The 19,769-nt window shown below is 36.7% G+C and overlaps 1 protein-coding gene across 6 annotated transcripts in view; it reads left to right on the forward strand.

Annotated features, from left to right (window-relative positions):
* Positions 1-43: 43 nt before the first annotated feature.
* LOC135695044 (RNA 3'-terminal phosphate cyclase) overlaps positions 44-19,769 on the forward strand; it is a 25,877-nt gene continuing 6,151 nt past the window's right edge. Inside the window, exons 1-10 of one of the 6 annotated variants that reach the window (XM_065213987.2) lie at positions 9,508-9,630; positions 10,531-10,678; positions 11,073-11,190; positions 11,924-12,050; positions 12,316-12,439; positions 12,545-12,603; positions 12,870-13,011; positions 13,779-13,903; positions 18,746-18,804; positions 19,017-19,111. In XM_065213987.2, the coding sequence (XP_065070059.2) occupies positions 10,622-10,678; positions 11,073-11,190; positions 11,924-12,050; positions 12,316-12,439; positions 12,545-12,603; positions 12,870-13,011; positions 13,779-13,903; positions 18,746-18,804; positions 19,017-19,111 (906 nt within the window). In that variant the 5' untranslated portion in view covers positions 9,508-9,630; positions 10,531-10,621. The other 5 variants (XM_065213985.2, XR_016143986.1, XR_016143985.1 and 2 more) reach the window with 5 other exon arrangements.

The raw sequence follows: 19,769 nt of genomic DNA on the forward strand, positions 1-19,769 counted from the left end.
CTCTCATTAGACTGCCGCCAAAAAGTCTTATTGACAGGATTTGTAAATTTCACTAGAGTATGACGCAACTTGGAGCCAACAAGATTGCTATATATTTTTTGTTGAATGCCAAGTCTTCAGTTATATGGCTATCTTTGCAAATGTTCAGTGAGAGAAGAAAATTCCGGAAAAGCAACGAGAGAAGAGAATTCAAGTAGAGGTAACAGAAATCCACAGTAATATGTTATTAAGAAAGCTTAGTTAATAAACTGTTATGATTTCAAGAAGTTATTAAACAGCTATAGGACTGTTTCAGTATTGGAATCAGTAAAGATGTGCAATCAGTCATTTTTGCTAAAAGAAAAGTTGTAAAAGGAAGCGAAGATAGTTTGGGGGTCTAATCCAATTAAATTGATGTCCTCGTTGAATGAAGCCGATTTCTCAATATATATTTTATCTTTCGTAACATTATTGGGCGCTGCATCCTTGCGTGCAGTTTCATGATAGACAAGACAAAATAATTTTTTGTACTTCAGTGCGATCGAAATAGCTGCAGTAGGCGAGGGTTAAGACATTGATGCATTGAAAAGCTAGTCTGAAAAGCCTAAAAAGATCATTTATGACGTACAGTCACATATTTAGTCTTGTCACTTTTGAACCAAGTTCATTTTACGATACAGGAAAAAAATAATAACTGAAAGAGTCCAACACGAAATAGACTGTCTAAAAGATGTAGAAAGGCATAAAGCTTTCTCTATATTGTATATAAAATGAACGTTTCAGTTATTTTCGTTTGCATGCCTCCTCAATATCAATCTCTCTACCTTTCCATTTTTAGGGTTAAATCTTTTATAATATCTACCTGTTACTTGAGTAGAAAAATCTTAAAAATAAAGAATTGAAAGTTTTTAGATATCAAGAGCACTATTGAGGCCATAAATGAATGCAAATGTCAAAAAATAATATCGTTTCAATCAAAGATTTGACCCTGGTATAAATTAGCGATGATATTTCAGAATTACTAGGAAAAGAAGTAGGGCACAGTCCCCCTTTCGAAAAGTAGTCCTGGGTCTATGGCCGATGCAGTTTTGTGCAAAACGGAAAAACTTATAACTTATAGCAATCTAGCTTTATTATTTCGTAAAGCCACGAGCAAGGCAGAAATTACTAAAACAAAGTGACACTGTCTTTAGGTAGGACACAGGCTGAAAAGTCAATGGTTGTGCAAAACAGGTCGGTCTTAATAAAGTAAATATATTTTCAATTTTTTCAACTTCATGCCAGGAACTCGAGTCCCCGATCCTAACCATCATCCTATACCTGTGCTAATTCTTCCTACATGAATAAGCGGAAATTTCTTAATGTGATTATCGCGATTATCAATATGTCTTAGCAAATAACGCAGTTTATTTCTATTTTGTGTTTTCTGACTTAGGAACATACATTGCCGCCAGGGCTTCCTTTATTTCATAGGCATCATGAACGAATCTTTTGTAGCCAACTTTACTTCAATACCATAAATAAAGATAATTGGACCTAACATGGATCCTTGTTGCACAAATTTGCTGATTGTCGTTTAAACTGAAGTATTCGCATTGAGTAGGGAATATTTGAGAAGTCTGTCAATGAGTTGGAATAGACCCTTTAAGCCATAACAAGATAACGGTTTCTAAAAAAAGATGCCATGGTCGATAGTATAAAAGATTTTGATCCCTCTACGATTTCTTCTACGCCATAGTGTGGCTAAGCATCAGATAAAAACCCACGTACCAGATAAAAGCTGTAATGGCACAGCATTTTTGGACAACAGGTTCCTTATCATATCGCATTGAATACTTTGTGGAAAACATAGCAAATATCTTTTACGGAGGTATGTCTAGTTTTTGATTAGAGAACTATATTTTATTTGCTTTTATTTATAGTAAGACGGTGCTGAGATTTTAAATCACCCTCCCCTAGTTCAATGTGGATATCTCTGCTACCAACATATCTCTTTTTCACCTTTTACTGCGGTGAAGCAATTATGAACCAGTAGTTTCAAGGCTCTCGCAGCAACCCCCTCTATAATTTTAATTACCCAGCTTTTACATGTAAATAGCGTATTTAATATCTAGGGGGAGGGTATAAAACCTCTCAGCTTTTGATAAAGGTTAAAATGTTTTGAGTTTGGTGAAAAGCATCTTTTATGCGAAGGTTCGTCTAATAACGAGACACTTTTGTTTTGCCTTGTAACTTTGGCAACGGGTTTTTATTTACTGGCACTGATCCATGTATGGAGGTGATGTTTGCAAAGTAGCTGACCATCTTTGCGAGAAAGTAATAAGATTCCCAAATTAAGACTGACAGATCTGAGATGAGGATAATCTTGCTTATGAACTTCCAATCTTAACTTCATTAATCTTCTTTTCGTCTACTTGGAGCCAAGTTTCTTCTCTTTATTTTTCTACGGAAATGACGTCATTTTCCACACCATTATCCTTGATCTGTATCTTGTTTCATTTTCAAACTGGCTAATTGAATTGTTAAAATACTTTCTAAATCTTTGAGTTTCCTTAAGGACTTGGTGGGTTCGTTTTTATTTCAATTTGTGATCAAGGAAGACACTGACATGACAAAGAATCTTTCCTACTCTAATTTGGCGGTAAGAATACACCTACGTTCACTGTTGAGAGCTTTTTCCACTTTGTGTATGATAGATCATCTAAAAGCATGATCTAGTTGCCTCCTTGTTCATAATCAATGTTGTCCAAGAAAATCGGATACAATAAAGACCATAGAATTTGGCGGACTCAAATCGTGAATTCGCAATGTACTTATGTACTTTATCTCGTCCATTTGTGGAAATTCCGTTACTAGTGGTGATTTTCTCAAGGCCTTAATACGACTAGGGGGCTAGGTTTGATTTGCCGGGGTTATCAGATTATTTGTTCCACTAAAAAAATGAAAGCTTCGGATAGAATGTTCCTTAAAGCTTGGGGAAAATTGCGTGCACTTCAACAAAGCTGGGAAGCAATTTAGTTAGTGTATCGGTAGCAGTAAAAATGACATTGAACGAGGGGCAGATCACTGCTTAAAATCACGTGCGCACTCTAGAATAATCACACTTCAATCACAAATTAATCACATTAATAAAATGATAGAAATAATCACAAAGTATAACTTTAATCACAAAAATTGCTTAAAAAGAAATATTAGAATCTTTGACAACGTTTATTCGCATATGTTATTGAGAAGTGTAATATTGAGAATCTCCCTTTCACACTTTTAATGAACACGTTCGAAAATCTGCAAAAGCACGCTCGAGAACACATTTTTCTAAGTACCCTGCGATGGAGCAAAAATTAAGGCCTCGTTATGATGCCTTGGTCACTGAATTAACCATTGCTACTGATGTTGCCCAAATGCCCAAATGCCACTGATGTTGATCTGAGCAAGAAACACCCCTAATAGCAGCCATTTTTCACTCATTTTTGTTGATTGCTGCAGGGGGATCCAGACAGTTCCGGCTGTTGCAGTTGCAACTGTTACATCTATGGGAAATGGTTTATGTCAGATTCTTGTAATTTCCCCAAATAAAGTTTGACAATCAAGTTCCATAATTCCGGAACTTGTAATTTTTGCCCTCGGTGAAAGTTTCATGAATGACAGTTAAATTTGCAATAGCGAATTCATTTGCGAGGGGCATAGAACAGAGCACGTGCATTTGTCTTAATGTCTTTCACATGGTGTTCAACAACTGTTCACTGTTTTTCATCCAAGGCTATTTGCTTCCATGTTATTAATGCTACTGTACAGGAGAGATAGCTCTTTTGATGCAAATTCAAATTCTTATGACGAAAGTAGATAGCCCATACAACAGAAAACATGCATTTGTCTTAATGTCTTTTGCAAGGTGTTCAACAACTGTTCGCTGTTTTTCATTCCAGGCTATTTGCTTCCATGTTGCTATTGCTAAAGTTCAGGAAAGATAGCTCTTTTAATGCAAATTGAAATTCTAACAAAAAGCGTAGATGGCCCACACAACAGAAAACATGCATTTGTCTTAATGTCTTTTGCAAGGTGTTCAATAAACTGTTCACGTCAGGCTAATGTCACCCTGCATCCATGACGTAGAAAACCCATCATATATCATATTGCTTTGATATTTGCTTATGCTGCTGTTCATAAAATATAACTCTGTTTTTTGCTTTGTTTTTTGCTATGTTATTAAACTATTGCACCTTTTTCTTTCGCAAATCTGCAACAGTCAAATTTTTCTCTAAATCCACCCCCCCCCTCCCCCACTGCTAATTTTTATTTTTCAATTTCATATGGTATGTTGGAAAATCTTTGCCAAACTGGCATGATAGGTTGTCATTTAATTTATTAAAAAAGGTTGTTTAATTTAGCCTATGAATTGGTTTACCATCACGTGCTCAAACGACGTTTATGCGCATGAAATTATTTGAGAGCACTTTTGAATCTATGATTCAATTTCGAAATAATCACAAATTAATCACAAATTAGTAAAAAACTAATCACTTTTATCACTAAAATTTAAATTAATCACACACAAAATTGATTTAATCGTCAATCAATCACTAGTGATTATTAATCTCGTACACCATTTTCAGGAGTGATTTGCCCCTCGACATTGAATGTCCCAATGGTTTAGGCATGTTAGGTCAGGTATATTAGCATATAAGGTGCTGTTTCAAAGATATTTAGGCACTTGTTTATTGGAAACGTAAAAGGGCTATTGATACCTGATAGAATTAATGTTGAAGGGCCTGGAAGTGATCTTGCAAAATTAATTTCTCTTTGACTTGTTTTCATTCACGACACTTCTTCTATAATCTTTATACCCTCGCAAATGCTTAGAAAGAAGTTCCTTGGTATTCATAAAAAGCATCTTTTATCACCCCATTCACTATGTCTCGCTTCAACAATAGCCTTAGGTTCAGCTACACGATCATAACGACATCTAGGTTTCAACGTAAAGTAACATAAACAAATCGTTAAAGCCAGCTATAAAATAATATATTCGTGCTATACATGATAACCTTTTTCTGTACAAGTCATGTTTTACTATAAGTAAAGATCGATAAAATGTTTAATCGATGTTTAAATTAATGTTTCAAAAGGATTGGTTCAAAATATCAGTTTGCAATTTTCAAGATCAGTGCCCTTCAACAGGCAAATTTTCTTTTTGTTTTTTGGCAATGTAAGACTTGAATCATACCTTCTCGATCTGAATACTTGGTAAGCCATAACCTTTAAAATTATGAACAGGTGATTCTCCAAGAGCAAATCATCAAGATGATTAACTTAAAAGTAGTTCAGCGTGTTGTGCAAGTACATGTACATCAGGGTATAAAAATAAACTTTTGATATGCATAAATGTATGGAGCAGCATCCCTGTCAGTATCAGAGAGTTGCCAACATTCACGCAGTTCAAAAGAACTTTAAAGCAATCCCAAGGTGCTCAATTCAAATTGACACTGAAACATAACTTTGTGGAATATTGTTGTAATTTTTCCGAATTATCTCATAGACTGTAACTTAAATCTTTAATGTTCTATGCTGAAAGATGCTGTATTATAAATAGCTTGATATGAAGTTGAAAATATGAAAAAGATTTATATGCCCCGAAGCAACCCCGGGAAGGATTATCCATGACTTAGATTTGCTTTTCATTGCATTTTTGCCATATTTGAGATTCAGTATTAAGTTACTGTTTTGAATCATTCATAGATTAATGTTGCCTCTTGATTTCGTCAACAGCCATTAAAAATTTACCGGAAACGAACTATTGTGTCGTCCGCCTAGATACTTATTTTACATTATCCTATTATTAATTGGATTGGCCAAAGTAATGGACAACAATGGCAATGGAAATGACCCTTGCGGTACGCCATTGTTCAGAATATAACGTTACGTTAGTCATAATGAACAAGCTTACAACTTGTAATATGTAACGTGCTTTCTATCGAGCAAATAGTTTATGAAACAGGAAATTTCTGTGTTTTGTGCTCCGTTAACATTATATAGCAGAAGCCGATGCATGTTTTTCCTAATGCCCCGGTGCAACAGTGACTCTTCGCAGATAAGATCTGTTTTTGTAAGCTGATATTTCACAACGCGAAACAAAACCTCAAAAGCTTCTTTTCCTTTTTTCTTCAACTTTGCGCAAAAGCATTTTTATTTTTTCAGCATCTATCTATTTTGTTCTCTATATACCAAAGATACAGATTTGTATGCTGTTAAAAGCGCCAATGAAAGACCAAGCCTTTGATAACTACTGTTTCTTTGACTTTGAAATGAATTTGAAACATTTACTTATGAAGCCAGCTTGATTCGCCTTTGACTATATGCAACAAAATAAGCGCAAACCCAAAGATCAGCAAACCGTAATTCCTCTAGAAAGCGCCCAAATTCATTCGATGTATAAGACTTTATACGGCGTTTACTAAACCAAGACGTTAAAGAACAGACTAAGAGTAGCACAGAGGTGCTGTCACATTGTAAACTTTTAAATCAAGTAGATATCAAGCTCGTAAGCCAACGAAGGGGAACATCTGACAGTGTAGGTTACAGAACCAAAAACTGTGCTTGGTGACCAACGTGCCACGGGCAGAATTTGCTTGGATCAGGGAGAGGGGTTGCTTGAAATGAAGAAAAAGATGTTACTTTAATCAATCAAAATCAAGGGCAATGTACCAAATCATTTAACAAAAATTATTTGATAAATCATTTTTTTTGTAGATGTCTGATTTATCGCCAGAGCCAGAAGTGGCTGCTAGACAACAGCCACTGAAAAGTTATCTAAAGAAGATCACAGTTGAGCCAGTTCTGTTTCTGTGTATCGCGTCGGCGGTCATTAAGTTTGTTATTCTTCCTCAGTTCATGCTGAACTCTATCTGCCAGCGAGATTTCTCTTCATCTGTTTGCAGCAACCTAACTAGTCCAGCAAACACGGGAAAGCAAGCACAAGTGCAATCCACCACTGCCAAATGGATGCTGGCGCTTTATTCAGTTTCATTGTCCATATCTTTGTGCACAGTGCCACTTTTAGGGTCATTCGCAGATGCATTTGGGTCAAAAAGTGCGCTGCTTTTTCAACTTGTTATGTTTGACCTGCAGAGTATTACATATGTTATTATCTCGTGGAAATCGGTCCAACCGGCCTATCTATTCATCTGCATCAGTCTTGGGGGCCTTAGTGGAGATATCGTTGGAGTCACGATGTTAACTTGTTCCTACCTCTCGCGAATAACAACAGAAGAGGATCGAACTTTCAGATTGACACTTCTTGATGGCATTATCAGCTTGTCACTTTGCATTTTCACCTTCATTAGTGGCTTTGTAATTACTGCGTTTGGGTTCTCAGCTTCATATTTGTTCTCCTTTGGATTCGACACGATTGCTTTACTTTGGCTAATCATATTAGTGAAAAATGATGTGGTTGGACAGAAGTCGGAGAATGACAAAGAAGAGCAGCTAAAAGACTCTGCCAATGATAAAGACAATGATATTGAAACAGATACATCACAGAACAGAGTTCACGAAACAAGTAAGCAAACGTGGATGTCTAGATTGAGAAGCTCTCTCAATGAGTTTCACCCTGTTAAACACTTTAAGCAACTTAACGTCATTCTGAGAGAGCAAGGCGACTCCAGAGTTATTCTAGCCCTCTTGACAGCTCTCTTTCTATCGACGATTTGCCTGGTGGGTGAGTCGCTTATTCTTGTCCTGTACATCACAAATCAACCATACAACATGTCGCCTGTTGATGTCGGCTACTTGCTTTCGCTTCAAGGCCTTCTGCGATTCGTCGCCGGTGGTGTCATACTTAATGTCCTTATCCAACGTTTTTTGAAATGGAGCGATATAAACATAGGCATGGCATTCTTTGGTCTCGGTAGCATTTACTTCATCTTGCTTGGAAGTGCAACGTCATCGCAAATGCTCTTTGGTATTCAGATTTTGAATATATTTGGGCCACTTGTTTCTCCCACCCTACGATCTGTAGTTACTAAGAAAGGAGGTCCTCAGAACTACGGCACAATTCTTTCAGTGGCGTTATCAATGGATGCAGTTGCCTCGATAGTTGCAACTGTCATTGTTCATACCACATATTCGTCACTGGTCGTGCAGTCTCCTGGGGCATTTTGCTACATTCTTGCTGCGATATCATGCCTAGGTATTTTACCCAGCTTCTTAGCCAAAAGGCTCAGTAAAGACTCGGGAGAGGATTCTGCTATCAAGTAGCTTGGACAAATGTGAACCCAATTCGCAGAACACGAAAAGCAACATATGTCGCCTAACAACCTACCTGAATTGGCTACAGACATCTTTTCATTTCGCAATTGAGAGATGTACAAACAAATTTTCTTTCAAGATTAACTCAAACACTTCTGCTCAGTTTTTGATAAATTTGAAATGCAAACTTACTATATATAACACTAGTTGATTGCCATTGATGTCTTCAAATTGCCCTGATGTCTTCTCAAAAGAAGCTCCAATCACTGCCAAAATTACTTGGAACACCTAACACTTTGGGCTGTGCTTTTCTATTTTTCATTTGTTTTCTTGAATACTACCACTTCCGCCCCCCTTTCCCCCCAAAACAATGTTGAAAGTATAGAAAAATATCAAACAATCCACAAGAAAAAGCGTACTCCATAACCCCTCTCTTTTTTCTAAAGTAAATCAACATTGTTCCTAGGGGGAGAGGGGGATGGCTGAATTTGCCTTTGAAAACCTACGTTAGTGTTCCAAGACTTTTGGCAGTGATTGTCTGTCCCTGGTAAGATACAACAAATTCTCCAAAGATAAGTCTGGACATGGTTTATTTTGACGGTGTATTTTACTTTATTACCTTTCCTATGTAATGTGCAATTGCTGATTTCTTTCAAAACATTAAATCTTTTGCTAGAAATGATTCTTCGTCCTTCTTTTCAAGTTTTTCGTGCACTGCTAATGTACTCTGCAAAGATTATTCAAATGTCCCGCGATATCTTCAAGCCTCTTAGGGCGCATTGAAGCGTAGAAACTCAAACGCAAGTGGAAAGCAAAAGCGAAGGCGACTCGATAAGAAAGTATTGGATGTATTTTTCTAGCTTGATTTGGCGTGAGAAGGAAGCACGTTGTCATTTTATTGAAGCACTGATTTTTGTTCAGATGCTTTCCACTAAGCATCCATGTTCTTTCTTAAACTATTGTTGATTGCATTCCTGTTTTACACTTGCATTCTTGATTGCGTCTCCTACGGAACTGCTCGACCTGATAGTCATGAATAAGCAGATTAATAGCCATAAATTAGCATGACTAATTATTTCAAGTAAAGAGTTAGGGTTAGGACAAGGGATAGGTTTAGGTTTAAAGTTAGGGTTAGGTTTAGGGTTAGGTTTAGGGGAAAACGATTACGTCATCAGGTCGAGCAGTATGGAAACTAGACAGCTCCGTCTCCTAGACAGCTCCGTCTCCACAAAACCGATATGGCAAATGCCTCGTTTTGGAAAGATAAACCTCGATTCCATTTCTTTCTAAGAAAAGCAATGATGTATATCATTGAAGAAAAGTTGTTGTAAATGCGTACGTAGCAAAAAAATTCCTGAAGGGTTTCAAATGATGTCTGCTAAAGTTATAAATGGCGAAATATTGGAAGGAGTAAGTATTTTCGTTCAACTACAAGCTCTCTGCGTTGACTGCGAAGTATATTAATCAAAGTTTTCCTTTTTGAACCATGCCTTATTTTATTTCAGCCAAGGGGGTAACTTGGCCCTGAAAAACTGAATGTTGCCCTGCAGACCTGAAGCAAAGGTTTATCTATAGGCTACTAGTGAAAGCTTTTCCAGTGTACATTTGTCTTTACCAAGAACAAACTGCTTAGCAATAAAAACAAACTTCATTGCCCATGAAATATCGATTTCTCTACGTGAGGGTAAATTAAATGTCAAATTTGATTTTCCTTTGTGATAGGCATGTATCTTTATGGCGTATAATTTGGGGGCTGCATGATGTAGATGTGGAATCAAGTTTAGTGAGGTAGGAGGACCTACAGTTTGGGTCCGACGTGAAAGAAAATTTTTGAAATTTTAACTTATCAAAGGGCTAAAAGCATCTCCCAGACTAAAGTTTAGCAAAATACTAAACTGCTAAAAAACTTATTATTGTTTTTTGGGAATATTAGGGAGGGGGATGTCATGCTAAAACTCTTGTGAAGGAAATACACATAGTTGTGAATGGCAGAGGAAGATGTTGTTTTGATTGGGAGAATTTTATCTCCACCCATTGGCTATGACTTTGGGTAAGAAATGCTTTAGCTTTGCTGATAATAGAGCTCTTCTTGACATACCTGTTATGTTCGCTAAAATCTAATGTCAGGAAGGGAGGTTCACAGGGATCCCCCACACTGAGGGGCTGGGGGCAGCTGCCCCTCCTGCTCTTTTTGAGGAAGGGCAGAGGGGGCAAGAAGTGCCTTGAAATATATAACTTCTAAAAAATTATAGAATCTTATGCTTAATTGATATCCACTGTGGTCACTCTTGTTATGTTAATTCCCATCAGAAAAAGATAACACAAGCACAAAAGGCAAATTTTGAAACATTTGTCTGTGACAAGGTGGATCACAAAAGGAGAGTGGCAAAGATAAGAGTAGATGAAGAAAAGTCTTGTTCCCTTAGAAGTACTTCAGGAGCCTAAAGAGGATAAATCGGTATTAAAATGGGCAATATCAAAATATTACAATCAGCCTATTTATAACAGCCACGATTTTGATAAAACCCAGCGTTGTAAATAGTGACAAGGCCATTTATTATCAATTTAATTTCATCAACTTTTTCTCTTTGTTTAGAGTCTTTTATGGTAAAAAGACCCAGACTGTGTCATTTATCAAGCTTTATTATCAAGCACTAACGTAACGTAATACATATATGTTGATAGTTTCCAGTTTTTCATTATATAAAATGATAATTTCTTTATTATATACAAAATCAGTGACTTGAGTAGCTCAGTGATGCATTATTTGTAAAAGGCTTTAATTGAGAAAAATATTGTTTTGTTTATTGTTTATGTAGGAAGTAATCAGGAGAAAAAGTATTTTGTTTAAGGGTGGCCAGATCCTACGAAATTCAGTCACATTGAGTTGCCTGATGAAAATACCAATAACTGTTGAAAATGTGAGGGGCAAAAGAAGCAAACCTGGCTTGAGGCCACAGCATCTTGCAGGTACAGTCCCTAAGAGCTTTTTTATGTCATTATTTCTTTTTGTAAAGAGAATCACATCAACAGACATAATGTTCAATGGACACCAAGAAACTCAGTTGGCAAACTTGGCTTGAACTATCTTCATATTTTCATGAATACTTGAGGTAAGTAAAAAGATACATCCTTCATGCAGCCAAACTAGGGCTCAGTTATTTCATTTCAATAAATATTGTGTTTCATGCAATGCATCAGATTCAAATCAAAATCATTTTGTGCACCTTACTGTTGACAAGCTTCTAGTGCCTCCAATGTCTGGATAAAAAGTGGTGCATTTTCCTGAGTATAGCTTAAAATAAACATCTTCTGCAACAAACTAGCACCTTCTTTCTTTTTGTGGAATATGCAAACTTGATATATTGTTGGATATTGGTTATGTTGGTGTCTATGTAGGCAATTTGTGAAGGTTCAAATGTTAGATTTGAACAGTTGCTTGTTATAATTGTAAAAATTTGTACACTTAGATATTTTTACACTTTGTGTTTACACACAGTTACCATTTGCAGCTTTTTTAAAAATAGTTTGGTATGTATATTTCAGCAGTTGTTGTTATGTAAAAAATTGTTCTCTTACACCTCAGTACCTCATTACCATGTTTTCAAAGGAAAATAAATATATGCATATCAACGTATTGATGGATTTGATTGGTTGATAGTCTTGCAATGGTTTAAGTCTTAATGAATCAACTCATTTGCAGGCATAAAATTAGTTACTGCAATTTGCAATGGAAAGCTACAAGGAGCTGAAGTTGGGTCAACTTTAGTAAATTTTGAGCCAGGATGTATAAACTCTGGTGACTTCAAGGTTGACATACAAACAGCAGGGTAAATGTTTTGTTCTTCTCCTCATTCAGCTCAGTCAATCTCTCCTCAATCAGTCTTTTACTTTGTACCAAATTTCATTTACATTTTGCAACTACGTTATTTTATGATTTTGCTATTAAATCCAATTCTTTTAAGATCAAGATAATTCTGGCACACAAAAACCCTACTGATATTGTCAGAATTTCTTAATTTTTGCTGTCATATCAATATCTGCAGTCTAATGTTATTTGCCTATGTTAGTACTTTTGTATTTGTCTTTATACAGAAGTGTCAGTCTGTTAATCCAGGTGGCACTACCTTGTATCCTTTATGGCCCACAAAAATCTACACTTTCCATGAAAGGAGGGACCAATGTGGAAATGGCACCACCTATTGAATTCTTTGCTGAGGTAAATTCTCATAACTCCATTAAGTCTTGATTTGTTTCTTTGGATAAATTTGCATTGTTTTATCAACACAATTAAGAAAAAGCCAACAAATTTCTTTTCTTTCAGCTATTCATTCCAACTGTAAAGAGATTTGGAGTTGAATTGGGTTGTGACATAATTCGTAGGTAAAGAATTCTTTTCCTCTTATTGAATGTGACTCTCTTCAAAATTCTCTTCAAAATAAGATTTAATTCTATGTTAATTAGAACAATTAGCTCATAAGTGAAACTTATTACTTTATTTACAAGACACATCCAGTACAAACACCATCATCTTTTGACTAATCTTTTAGGTTTTATGCTTGGTGCATTATAAAAAGCTGAAGCATTATAACATCCATATTTTTGCTTTTGTGTTTTCCCATAGCTTTTAGGGTTTTTTTTGTTTTTAGAGGATTTTTCCCGAAAGGTGGCGGTGAAGTAAATGTTACTGTAAATCCAGTGAACAGTTTGTTGCCAGTTCAGATGGTAGATTTTGGAGAGGTTACCCTTGTTAGAGGTATGGCTTATGTGGCTGGTGTATTGCCAAAGAAGGTGCGTCAATTTAATGCCTTTTTCCCTTCATGACTCAAGCAGATCATTATGGAAACTAGTTTAATTTTTTTTTGCTTAGAATGTTAGCATTGATTCATAAATGTTATAATGCACGAAAGCCATTTGAAGTCATGATGGCAGAACACTTCCCTTTCCAAATCTTTATCTCAGTGCTGCAATAGTTGGGAACCAAGGCTGTCATAAAATATTGGAAATCTTGTTACTTTGTCAGAATTTTACAAAAATATTGCCTTTGTCAGCACCCCCCTTTCAAATAAAAAATTCAACTCCCAATGGGCCTCTGGTCTATTTTGGCCTGGTTCATTCAGCTCATGCTTTTACACCCAGTCAAATGGTTCTTTGAACTTCTTTTTTAACATACAAAAGAAAAATTTACATAAATTCTTGATGGTCCATGGATTTTTTCAAAAAGTATTATTTTTGCCATTATTGTCTCGAAATCTCCAAATCTTCTCTAGTTCTGGCCTCTATGAAGTGGTGATAGATTCCAGCTCATCAAAACATGTTCCAACATTTTTGTTCATAATAAACTTATATCAATTTTGTGCTCTTTTTGGACTTGTGACCTAGCATTGAGGGAAGGGGGCAAGCAGGGGAAGCCTGGCATGGTAATAAGATTTTTGCAAACCCCCTTTTGTTTGGTGATGCAGTCTTTTCATTTTCCATGATTTTGCATCATTTAATAATTAGCTTTATTACCAATTCACCTGTTATAAATGTTTTAAAATCATTTAATTCTACATAAGGTTGCTAATATTATGGCAAAAGAGGCAACAAGTATCATTAGAAAATCATTGTCAAGTGTACCAATAAAGATAGACAGTCATCAGATTGCCAGGGATCAAGCTGCGGGGACAGGCTGTGGTATCATGTGTGTATACTTTTGAACTTATTTCCAACTTTTAAATTGTTTTTAAGAAGTATTTGGGTTTCTGTAGTATTTAAGCATATGAAGGACACTAAACCCAGACCTGTTTCTATGAAAACATGGTTTTTCACGTTTGATTAAGGACTTCTATCCCTGAAGCTGATTAAGCAAGTATGTTCTATGCAGCACCGTCGCTAGCTATGGGGGCAAAGTGGGTGAGCCATTCTTTATTTGCTGAGAAATTTGGAAATTTGCCTACCCCTAGACGGCAATAAATCCTCGTTTTCACAATAGAATTTTTTCCAAGGGGGTTATCACACCCAAAACCCCCCTACAGCCACAGGCCTGTTTCTATAGTATACCAAAATTTAAATTTGAAAGGATAAAAGCCACCATGGACTAGATTTTAAAGTCGTCGATGACTTGAAGTCAAGTCTCTGAAACAATCTATTTGAAACTGTAAATGACCAGATCATCAAATATAACGAGTTTTTGGTGATCCCTTTCTTTCATTGTTAATATTTGTTCCAGATTACTAGACAAAAAACGTCAGGGGTGGCGCTAGAGACAAACCTTCAAGGTGCCGAAGTTTTTATTCTCCGTAACTGCCGACGCTGGATGTGTCAAATTGCCGACAGAAAAAAAAATTCGATTTGCCCCATATAGCAGGCAGGGCCGTCGCGAGGCAAGCCTCGTTGGGGGGTGGAATGCAAATTTACCTGATTAAAAAATTATTGCCTGAAACTTTTTAGCTGGTGTCACAAACCTCTGCAATACATTTTATCAATCTTAACTCTGTATGATAATAACCGACTTTTCTAATAGTCTTGTCAAATCTCTATATCGGGACGGGCAAAATATATAGTTACTACCTGAGGCGGCACGATGGTTGCCGCCGAAGGGGCAGGAAATTTTCGAATTGTGATGCTTCTAGTTCCCTGGAAAATTCACTCTTTTAAGCAGATTTCACTGAAGCAATCCTCCTTATCCTATTGAAAATTATTGTCTTTTTGCAAAAAATTTTTACAGCAGATAAAAACAACAATTTCGCCGTGGTCTTGAAAAATACCAGGTTGTCAGTTACTTTTAAATTTAGATCCCTCTCTCCATCTTAGCATGCCTTATATGAATGTTAAGAAAAATCTGGAGCTCATAGTGAATTGCAGTTGACGCTTCTACTGAGAAACTTGAGGAGAAATGGACACGAGGCACAATTTTACCTAAGATTGCTTGATCCTTCATTGATTTTATGACAGGAAGGTCTCTGAAATACCTAGAGCGTTTCTTCCACCGAGCGGATTTTACCTGAAATTTCCTATTGAGATACTATTGGGGTGGGTGTGACAACCCCCCAGTCGCGACGCCCCCTGAGCAGCACCTCCAATGAAGGGGCACCGATATAGAGCATTTTTCCAAGAGCAAGCAAGCATATAGAGCAAGCAATAGAGCATTTTTCCAAAATCGTTTGTTGGGGGTGCAAAATTCTCCCTTGCCACCTCCCCGCCCCCACTTTCCAACCCAGGGCCGTAATTCCCGGGGGGGACGGGGGGACTGGACCCCCCCAAAAATCTTTAGCAAAACGATTTTTTTGAGAAATTATCGTCATTTTCTTTTAAAGAAGAAATCCCTGGTAACTGGGTTAGAACCGAACTAAGTTTTTATGTGTTCTTGCAACAAACCTCAGCCACTCTATGTCATGGTGTCAAGCGCAAGTTGACTATTGTTGATGGCAGTTATTTATGTTTGCAGAGTGGTGTCGAGTCAGTGACGATGCCCATGTAGGGGATTAGCCCCAAATATCACCCCTTGAATAAATCTCAAAAACATGTAATCCCAACTCAAAGCCTAGGTCCTAAAGTTCCGACTTTTTGAACCCCTATTAGTCGAATTGCACATTTAGTGACATGATGATAGCATAGACACAAAAAATGAAATTCTGAGTTTTGTTTTTCAACTGTAGCTGGGAACAAGGCCAAAAGACAAAAAGGGAAAGAAGCAAAATTAATTTGCGCGAGAAGCAATGACTACACTCTTTATTATTAAACTGCAATAGTTTTTGCTCAGCCTTTATTTTTTTAAGAAAATTTTCGTTTTGAGCCCTAATATGTTCTTAGATACATCCTTATTTTTTTTAATCCGATATGGTTTCAGGAAAAAATCACTTGCTCTCGAATAGAAAACACCTTCTCTTTCTTTCCCCGACGTCTGTCACTAGAGTTTAAGCATGACTCTTCCCCTTCCCAATTTCTCCCAGAACAATAATCAGTGTTCTTCTGAGAAACGTCTATTCTGAACGTTATAGTATTTTGTTAAACTTGGTCTGGGAGATGCTTTTCTAGCTATTTAGAAGGTATGGTTTAACAAATTTTCTTTCGCGTCGGCCTCAACCATGGTGGGTCCTCCTACATCACTAAGCGCGATTCTCAGCCCCTCAGGTTCAATTTCCTCAAGCTGTCTCTGAAAAATGTTATCAACTCAATTATAAAAAAGTCAACGTGTTAAGAAATATCTGTAAATACCTTCTATAGAGCTGAAAAAACTTTACAAAATCTAATAATCTTTCTTTTTGTTTTTTACTGACCTGCTGCCATGACCCACTGCACACTTTATATTAATTTGCTCTGCTGACCCCCCAATTGACATGACAGATTTACGGCCCTGTTCCAACCTGTGTCGGAGTCCGAGAGATTTTCTCGGCGATTTGTGCCTTGTAAGAAACTTAATGCGCAAATATTGCCTATTGTTGAATATTTCTTCCTATCTATGTTGGAAGAAGTTAATCGATGGTTTTCTCTAAACCATTTGTGTGTCGCAAGCTATGCGGTGAACAATGCTATTGAAAAATAGTTGATGAAAAAGGACAAGAAGTGCTTTTTGAAGAATTTATTACGCAAAATGTGCTCATGATCGAAATGTTTTCATTGGCAATAATAATGTCTTGAAACGAAAAGAGAATCCCTTAAGAAGAAAATTCATTAAAGACTTCATTTATGACAGCGTGATTTTGCTGTTGTTAGGGTAAATTTCCTTGAAACGGTCCAAAACATGATCCAAATCAAGCATCTCTGCACGTTTCGCATTCATTGGCATTAGCATGAGCAGCAACAGGGATTTCAACCGAGAGGAGCACGATGGTATTGTGGTTCATGCGAAGGAGCACCATGAAATTAAGTCACAGCTTTCACGGAAGCGACAGGATATAATGCCACTATGATAGTAAAATTGCCGAAGAAAAACCATTGAGAAAACCATAAACCAGCCAGTGCAGTTTTCTCCTCGATTATTTATGTCATTCAAACAACATGTAAACCGGGTGATATCCATCAAGTGCCGACTGTATTGAGAAAGCAAAAATTGATTGGCTGCCGACGGGGGGCTAACAAAAATCTAGGGGGGGCTAAAGCCCCCCCTTGCCCCCCATGCCGCCACTCCTGCGTGGTTGCGAGGTAAACCTTTGCTCTCCACAGTCCAACTTCAGGTTTTCTTGTAACGTGCGAGGATGAAACTATGCCAACACAAAGTTTATAAACTCAAGGCCAGTGTACACTTGCATGCTTGTTGCTTTGGCCGTAAAAAGGACACAATGTAATTCTTACTCGAGCACTGCTGCACTGCTGAATATAATCAACACAAAACTCCACAATCGCACAATCAGTGCCAAAAACATAAACCCAAAGGGCACCGAAAACATGTACCTCGTCACGTATTAAATCTGAGTAAATTTCGTTTAATCAAGCTTACATTTGTTTCCAAAGATTAGCAAAGCAGAAGGAAAAAGACTTTTGAAATTAGCAATCTAAAATTAGAAATAAGCAAGGGTCATGACAATTTGAACCGACATTTCGTGTGTGTGAAAGGCAAAACATTTTCAAAACAAATTGTAAATGTAGATTTGAACAAGGGCGTGTTCTCTAATATGACCAATTGCACAACAAGCCTTTAATGTACAATTTAATGTACTGCACAAAAAAACCTTTTCGTGATTAGTAACTTTATCACGAACCTTGAAGTACGTCCAAAAATGGCGGTTTGAGGTAGTTAGAAAAACGCAAAGACTTTCAATAAAAATGAAGGATATATTAGTGCGAAAATAAGGCTGAAAGTAAAGTAAAAAAGGCCAAGATGAATTTCTTCCGGACAATCGTTTTTCTACTTCCGATGCGTTGCAAGATAAAGTATTATTTATCAGAAACGAGTGTTTTCCTAAATAACATTGCGTACCTCGTTTTCTATTATTGTTATCAATGAGATGCTAATAAACAAAAATATTGTATTTTGTGATTTCAATCGAAACCGATTCAGCTGCCCAGAAAAATAAGCAAATAAGAACTCAGGTTTTATTATCAACAGCATTCGAGACCTGTTTGATTTTTTATCGGCGATTATGCCCTTCACCATTGACAAAAAATAAATACCAACTGTTAAATCTATATTCAGATAAATTCGACTTTTGTATCTACAGTATCTTGAAAGGCCCAGCAATTTGCCTTGTGTTTTTCTATTTTTCGTTGATTTCTCGATTCCTACTACTTCAACCCATTTCCCCCTAAAAGCAATGTTGATTGTCTAGAAAATTATCATTCAGACTACGAGAAATTACGTACTCCATAACCTCCTTCTTTCTTTGTAGTGAATCAACATTATTTCTAGGGGGAGAAAGGGGCGGCTGAAGTGGCTTTTAAAAACTAACAAGAGTGTTCCAAGACTTTTTGCAGGGATTGTGGTTTGCCTGGTTTTTGAATACATTTTTCGTTCTGTCTATTATCTGTTACAGTTGCAACTTGCTTCTAAAAAATTGTTCTTTTTGCACCACTTTGAAAACGATATTCTGTATTTTTCTGACAGGATAATTGCTGAAACTTCGACAGGTTGCCTATTATCAGGATCACAAATTGGGAAGAAAGGTATCTCAAAAGAAATATTGTCTTTCTTTCAGTCGAATTATGTATTCAAAGCATTCTTTTACCACAAAATGTTTACGCAAATCGCTTGTTCAAAATGTTTAAGATCATTAAATTGCTAAATTGCATAATCGTAAGCAAGAAAATTGTTCAAGTCCTTGCATCACCTTGCTTGATGATGTGTGATGATCCCCTGCCTCATATTCAATACATAGGCATACCTGCAGAGCAAGTAGGAACTGCAGCGGCCGAAGAACTGCTAAAGAGCATCAGAAACGAGGCATGCATTGACGAACACCTTCAAGACCAGGTGAGGTCACTTTACTTAAGAGCGAGGCAGGAATCAAAATCTTTGTGCTTTGCTTGCCTAAAAAGCCAATTCTTTGAGGCAAAATATCATAAGGATGAAATGCAGTGGCGTAAAGGAGCAATGTGGGCCCATTAGTGAAAGTCGTGTTTTGGGGCCCCAATACTTAATAAAATTTGAGTTAGGTTTTAAAGCCTCAGTGCTCAATCTTTGGGGTAAAAGCAATAACATACAACAACATGTGAGAGAAATTCTGCTGCTTAAGATATTCTTTATGCTTTCTAATGGTGGCAAATGGAATTTGAAACTTCCATGTATCAAAATATTAAAGAAATCTGTGCTGGTGTGAATAACCAATGTTTGCTCATGCTGCATTCATACATTAGCACATTTAAACCAGCTGTTTTTATACTAGGTTAAATTTCAACCGATCAAATGATCCGATTTGTTGGATCGACCAACTAAAAGGCCCAACTCAATAACCTGACTTAGTTAAAGCTGGTTTAACTCGCAAATGTGAATGGGGTGTTAGACTTTGATAGATATTTTAAAGTTCAAATGTCTTTTTTCTCCTCTGCAACAACTGCCAACATAACTTTAAACTTTTTGTCCTAGTGTGATTCTTATAAATAATGAAGAATAATGATGATGAAACGTAATC

This window comes from Rhopilema esculentum, chromosome 8 (assembly GCF_057945365.1).
Source record: "Rhopilema esculentum isolate cy_ngs chromosome 8, ASM5794536v1, whole genome shotgun sequence".
In the NCBI taxonomy this organism is placed as follows: Eukaryota; Metazoa; Cnidaria; class Scyphozoa; order Rhizostomeae; family Rhizostomatidae; genus Rhopilema; species Rhopilema esculentum.